This window comes from Crocodylus porosus, unplaced genomic scaffold (genome assembly GCF_001723895.1).
Source record: "Crocodylus porosus isolate Cpor-Errol unplaced genomic scaffold, CroPor_comp1, whole genome shotgun sequence".
NCBI classification, from domain to species: domain Eukaryota; kingdom Metazoa; phylum Chordata; order Crocodylia; family Crocodylidae; genus Crocodylus; species Crocodylus porosus.
In genome coordinates this window covers 91,033,136-91,040,490 of record NW_017728947.1, presented here as the reverse complement: position 1 = coordinate 91,040,490, position 7,355 = coordinate 91,033,136, and the positions used below count along the sequence as shown (strand labels likewise).

The window sequence follows — 7,355 nt, the reverse complement described above, 5'->3', positions numbered from 1 at the left end:
GAGAGGCAGTCTGACTGTAAGAGCTATAGTGAGCAGAGCTCTGGAGCTGAGGGTCCAGGGGCTGAACCAGGGCTATGAGGGACAGACTCAGAAGAACAGCCTAAGAACCCTTACTTGGATTGAGATAAGTACTCCAAGTCTTTTTCTGTTTTGTTTTTGCAAGCATCACTGCAGAGTGAGGCAAACCCAGCCAGGGTGTTTTGTTTGAGCTAGGGCAGACACCTGTGCGCGTGGTTTTTTATTTCATCCGATGGTTGTGGCTGTAAGGGGAATGTGCAGAGGCCACTGAAAAGAGTGCCTGGGGACACCGCGAATCTCAGACTTGGCATTAAGAGGGCAGAAGGCAGAGACTGGGAATAAGTAGAGGCCATGAGGGGCAAAGCCTGCTGGAGACAGAGTCAGGATTGGAACGTGTCCTGACCCATGTCCCCAAGGCCTGTGTAAGAGTCTCATGGGGCCCAGAACCGAGGTTACGAGTGCATGACTAAAGCTGAGCCAGAAGCTTGCAGTCCTGCACAGTGGACACCAAGCTAAAGGGCACAGCAAGAGTAAAAGTGGGATGAGCCCGGGGGAGTTGTGATCCAGACAAAGCTCTCTTCACCCTTAGGGCAGCCTCTCCATCAATTTGCTGCATCAAGGCATGGTAGGAGAGAGTACGAAGGCAAGGAAACTCTGAGGAGACAAAGGGCATTAACAGGTAGGGGCCCCTTAAGGCAGCTGCACCACACTGGCACCAGTAGATGCCCTACAGGCATCCCATGCCACAGGCTGGCTGCCCACTACTTTACAATGCTACTTTTACATCCTTAGAATATACCCTGAAGGTATGGACCCACATACCCTTGAAGAGGCCTCAAAACATGGGAAGCTGCTGCTTGGAACTGCGCAGGAGTTGTTACACTGCCACTTACAAGTGTATGTTCCTGTAGCAATACAGGTGAGTTAAAAATCACTCTAACTTTGACCTTGGATGATACAGGGTAAAAGCTAGAATAGTTTTGTGATACACCTACCTAGGCTGGGTAACATACCCCTTTTAAAGCCACTTTTGGTGTACATTTGTCCATACTCTGAGCATTAATCTGGACAGATGCTGTATTTCAAATCCATGTCAAAATTTATTTCCATTAACCCTCCTACGACAAAGTGCCAATGATAGGCAAGTGGCTTGTAGGCATTACTAATATTTTTTTTTATTATTATTTTGACCTGAAAACTTGAGAATTACCAACTGCATTCCAAATGGCATGCTCTCATCCGTTTCTGCACAACAGAGCCCTGATCTTCATCAGGGCTTATAGAAACTACTGTAATAGAAACAAACTAACAGTAAAATATTACTTACCACTAAATGGTAGTATAGAACCCTTTCCAACTCCTGATATAGAAGAAGAATATCCTGCTGCAGAACTTTTACTGAAATGATAATAAAAAAGATAAATTGCTTTGTATAGAGAGGAGTTTCTTTAAATTGTATATTCTGGTTTCATTGTAATATTTATGGTTCTAAACTTACGTGAATTCAATTTGACAGAAGGTAGTCTCTAAGGTGCCACCATGTCCTAAGTGGTTTAGAGAGGCACAGAATGTGTATGTAACAATCTACTACTTTATCTAGGATCTAATGAAGTAGGCTGTTACCTATGAAAGTTCATGCCTCTCAAATAGTCTCTAAGAGTGACTGTACATGAGCACAGAGGCTTCTCCAATGTGCTGTAATTACAGCATGTTGAAGCAGACTCAATTAATTAAGTCTGCTGCAGCATGGTAATTATCGTGCTCCTGTAGCCTTCCGTGTCTCGTGTATCAGTGTACCCATGCTTCAAAATGGCAGCAGGGGCACTTGAACTAAAGCTTGTTTTATGTGCTTTAGTTCAAGCGCCCCCACCACTATTTTGAAACACAAGGATGCCACAGTGCTTTAATTAGAGCCTCTCTTGGAGCCATTCTAATTAAAGCACTGCCTCTCCCCTCACCCACAGAGCATGTGTAAAAGGGCCCTAAGGTTCTACCCTATCCAACCTGCCAGACTTATTAACATAGCTAACCACCTCTATGCTTCATTAAATTGGAGAAATTGTTGCCTTTAAAAAAAATTAACTAATTTGCAGGTGGCTATCAAAACTGAGGAAAAAGTTGTTTTGTTTTTTAAATACAAGACAGAAGTTAAAGTACTTCAAATCAACCATAAGAATTTATAGACTCGCATTTGCATTAAAATGATCTCTTTACTCAAATATAAAATTTTACTATTCAACTAAAACTTGCTGACTGAGGCCATAATTCAACAGAATTAAACACATGATTAATATTAAGCACATGAGCAGACTCATATACTCAATTATCTTGCTTAAACATGACCATAAGCATTTGTTACGTATGAAGAGAAAGCTGATATGCAATCCACATAAGCATGTGTCACAATAACAGCAGATGGGGCATGTGCATACAGTGGATAACTGCTGCACAACTGTTATCCCACTATCCTGGCTGGAAGTAGCCAGAAGAGATCAGGTTAGAATAACGTAGGTACAATGAGTATTAGGGGATAATGAGTAAAAAACCCCCAAAAATCTCAAGGTTTATTATGAGTTGTGAGATGAAATAGCCGATACATATGGAAGACTTTCCTACATTGCATGGACACAGCACTCTTATGACGTTACACCTCTTTTCACATGTATGCAAGGCAGTGGCTAACCAGATTTCAGGATACGCATGCATATCACAAGTAGCATGCATTTGATTTTGGGACTGAAATGTATTAGATAAGTAATTAAAAGTGAAGAAAGAAATACTTAGGACATTTGTCAATGTTGCCATATTTTGGATGCAATGCTTGAGTACTGAAAGACTGGCTTCGAACCAACTTGGATTTCTTGCCTTCTTTGCCTAAAACAAGTAACAAATATATTTTGAAAGGGAGACAATTATTGCATCTTTTAGGGGGATTATTTTTGTGGTGGGGCTAGTAGATAAGCACATCTTTTTAGTTTGAATCTTTTAGCATACATTCACTGAAGGATCAGAACAGTAGTACAGCAATAAATCCTAATTATTCCTCCCATTATGAACTACCAAACAGAACAAACATTAATATATTCCACATTAAGGGAAGGAAAAACACCCATTCTTCAACTGCATTACTTTTTTATGTGCACATGAAGCAAGATTCTGGCTCACCAAAGAAAACAGTAGCTTTGTCTGTTTTTTTTACTTGCATAGGAAAGGTGGAAGCATTCAACAAGAACTTTCTAAAGAATTGTTTCTTACTTGTTGATGGAGTTGAGCTTCCAGAAACAGAAAGAGGTATATTTTTTGCCAGAGCTGATGTTGTTTTACTGTCTCTACCTAAAACAAAGTCTAGTGTAAGTACTCCATTTTGCTGTGCAGCCTTCTTTTAAATAAAGAGGTAAAGCACCACACAATGTTTTGAGGCTGGTAGCAGCTCTGGAATACGATAGGCAGATAATTATGCTGCTTCAGGGTAGAATGTCATGGTGTTTCCTTAACAATATTAATCTATTTTGCATGACACATACCACCACCCTCTCAAAAAAATAAAAGCAAAAAGGAACCCACAAAACAAACAGCTTACGCTTCTTTTCGAACATTTTATCACTGATGTTGGCAGACCTTCCCTCATTCTGCTGCTTCTCTTTTTCTAATTGTTCCTATTACAAAAACAATGTTATTAATATAAGAATTTATACTTCACATATGTTGGAAGCCTCCAGTAATGAATGTGCTTCCAACTCACTAATCTAGAAATTAACTTAATACTTTTAACTGAGTCCTCTCTAATCGGTAGTACTTTCATACATCTATTGATGAATAGCCTCTAGAGCCAATTAAACAGCACTGTGTAATCTGATCATGCTTTTCCAGTAAAAGAGATCATACCCAAAAACAAAGGTAATGCAACAAAGGTAATTACAAAGGATTCAGGAACTTCAGAGTTAAGGATCTACGTCATTAAAGCTTGTTAAATAATATATGCACGGTATGTCCTTTCAACTTTTCAAAGGACACGTGAAACAACAAAGCAAACATTCTTCATATATTTAAGCTAGGTGAGACATTTTAAAGTAAAGCTGCTTTTGAATGTAGCAAGCACAGCTAAGGTTCTGAAAAAATCTTAAGAGTGGAAAAATATTCGTTCAGATGCCAGTAACATAACAGTTATTACATTTTTATTAAACTCTCATGAAGTGCTTTCAGACTGTAATCAAGCAGGAGAAATATTAACCAGAACAGTCACTGTTTGAACAAAAGGGTATGAGACAAAGCTGGCAGTGTAAAATGGAAAAACTATGTGCTTTACTGATTTTCTGTTTCTTAAGATGTATAGAAAATGTAAGGTCTGACTAATGAATAGTCCAAGGGTACAAAATCAGAGGTGGACAATATTTAATTTCAAAATCACACAATGTTGTTTAAACTGCTATATTTTCTCAAACAACAAACTGAGAATTTAAAATTGAGAAGCCATTGTTGAAAACGAGGCAACTGAACTAGGTATTATTACTTGTATTTTGTGAAACTCAATTTTATGACTATAATACTAGCTGGCTTTATAACACACAGCTTATATAATTATATATCTATGCATCGATCAAGGTGAGTTTTGGTCCAATTATTATTTCCATTTGCTCATTGGGCCTACTTGATGAATAAGTATGATCACTGTCTTAAAGACTGCATAACATTAATTGTTTTGCTTCCTTGTAGCACACTTCATAATGTGTCATCTGAACCTAGAAAATTGCATTTTTCCCTTTTAATTCGTATTACCATTACTATCGAACATAAAAAGGTAAGTAAATAAATTTTCATTAACTCAGGGTCAAGGTTGTTCAAGTGCAATACCCACTGAGTTACTGAAATCAAGGAAATCAACTGTTTAGCTACTGCTAACATGCCTACAGACTCCTTACGATGCTCATACCCTTCTCAACTACCCAGACCTGCTAACATCCAGTTCTAGCACACATCCAGTTCCTCAAAATCACACCCAAGCATACTGCTTTAAATCCAACCTCAGAGAGACCAAGAGTATGTCTACACTGCACATTGCAGTACAATGTTAAAATAACCACTTAGCTCTAAATGGTTTGGGTACCAGAAACAGTCTAGCCATGGTAGCATGCTTGTCAGCGTGCAGTGTAAACGTGCCTAGAGGCATTTTCATCATCACTCCATTCTTTTATAATGGCAGCAGACAATGTGCTACTTCTAACCAGAAAGTTCTGTGGCCAAATTAAGCTGGCAGTACGTGGAATGTGTAGCTCTGGCTTGAGAAAACTAAAAATGACAGTATGAACTTGGAGTGAGATTGCTGGGGAGCATGTCAAGCTTGATATGGCAAGAATTTAACAGGGGAGATTCAGAAGATGAGGGGTTGGGACTCTGCAGAACACACAGAGGCCTTGCCATGCAAGGGGAAAATAAGAGAGCCATTTGGGATCTGGATTTGGAATAAGTAGGAATTAGTCCCAATCTACTAAGCATTGATTCCCAGGCAGGTACTGCTGTGCCAAAGGGGTGAAAAATCAGTTCACTAGTAAGTCAAACAAGTCCCTGTGTCCTCCTAGCCAGGCACTGAGCCAATCTCTCCCGTTAACTGAGCTTGTCAAGAAGTCTGTCCACCTAAAGGACATCTGCCTGGAACAGATGAAATGCAGAGAAAGTTGAACAGGGCAGAAAGGCTATTCGAGTTAACAGGGAGATGAGAACAGCTACAGCTCAGCATAAGCAGCTCAGTGGATAATGCAGAGAACAAAGGGAATTGTGTGGGAGTTGTGAACTGTATTGTAGGCAGAAGGTGATATTTCCAGGCCACTGCTGAACTTGCCATGATTGACTGAAGGAAAATCTGGTTACTGTAAATTAGGGCAGGTGTGCTAATATAGATACTCTTTTTTGTAAGTCTGTCAACCCCTCAGCTCTTCATGCACTAGACAGATTAAGAGTAAGCTAGCTCCTGAAGACTGAAGGTTAAAAATGGTTTGTTTGGTGTATGAGGATCCAGATATGCAATAAGCTAGGTAGGGGAGTGCCAACACCAGGAGTTCCTGCTTTTGCTGACAGTGGTAGTGAATCGCAGCAATTTCAAACCAGAGAGGCAAGAAGCACTCGTATTTCCCTGCCTTCCCTTCCATTAGTGAACAACTCATGAATACTTACTAGTTCTCACACTAAGCTTCCCCACTTTGGTGGGTGGCAGCTGTCACTGGCCTTATTTTATTTTATTTTTTTTAAACAGGGAAGCCTGCAGCAGAGAGAGAGCCTCCTTCAGCTTCCTTGGCACAAAAGAAAATGTGTGGCATTAGTGTCTTTGCATATTGAAGCTGTATTTGAAATGCTGGAATATCTAATTATTCAGCTTACTATGTTACTGAGGTCTGCCAAAACATGAAGTTCCCCTGGAATATGTTATAGAGGTGTGCTGTAAAAAGTGCTTAGAATTTTTTAAGCTACTGCTTTTGCAAGTGGAAAATTTCTTGAAGAAATACAGATCTGTACTTCTAACTGACATGCTGTAATTTAGGTAATAATCAGGGAGAGGTTATTTTAAAGGCTTTCACCCTACTTTATAGTGAAAAATGAAACTGAACCTTTACTATGAATCTATTAGGGCTAGGCCACTTCCATAATATACACTTCACTCACACCCTAAATTTTTCCCCTCAGTAGCATACAATATTTAGCCACTATATATTACAGTAAAGCTGATATACTATGCTGAAAAACATACCATTTCCAAAAGAAGATGCTCTTCTCTCTCTTTTTCTTGATCCAACAAATCATTTTCATAAAACCTTTTCTGAAACTGGTTGAAGTTTAAAATAAATCAATAAAACATAAATAATGCCATGCTATATCTTGCAAGTAAGAAAATGAGTAGGTACTTACAGCATCCACAGAAATTTCCATTCTGTCCAGTTCTAACACTGTCTATAAAAATAAGGTCATTTGTTAGTCATTCTAAAGGCAACCAATAACTTATGTACCATTGTTACTCAAAATAGCTGTCAAGGTAGGAAAGCTTAAAATACTGACACTCAGAACTTTACTAGAAGGCCACTTCGATATTTTTCCCCACCAAGGCCCACTCAGATTCACAAACGAGGGGCAAAATTGTGCATAGCCCAAAGTATACTATGCTTAACTAAAGAACCATCACAGAGACAGAAATAGAGACACAAGTACTAGAGTTTACTTATTTCATAGATTTCATAGACATTAGGGCTGGAAGGGACCTCAGGAGATCATCGAGTCCAGCCCCCTGCCCAAAGGGCAGGAAGTCAGCTGGGGTCATAGGATCCCAGCAAGATAAGCATCCAATTTACTCT

General features: G+C 39.3%; 1 protein-coding gene across 1 annotated transcript in view; it reads right to left on the bottom strand.

Annotated features, from left to right (window-relative positions):
* Positions 1–7,355, bottom strand: part of PPP4R4 (protein phosphatase 4 regulatory subunit 4) — a 133,163-nt gene that overhangs the window by 13,978 nt on the left and 111,830 nt on the right. Inside the window, exons 18-23 of the mRNA XM_019551148.1 lie at positions 6,916–6,957; positions 6,758–6,832; positions 3,599–3,674; positions 3,274–3,351; positions 2,799–2,892; positions 1,346–1,416 (exon numbers count right to left, since the gene is read on the bottom strand). Coding sequence (XP_019406693.1) covers positions 1,346–1,416; positions 2,799–2,892; positions 3,274–3,351; positions 3,599–3,674; positions 6,758–6,832; positions 6,916–6,957 — 436 coding nt within the window. The remainder of the gene's footprint in view (positions 1–1,345; positions 1,417–2,798; positions 2,893–3,273; positions 3,352–3,598; positions 3,675–6,757; positions 6,833–6,915; positions 6,958–7,355) is intronic.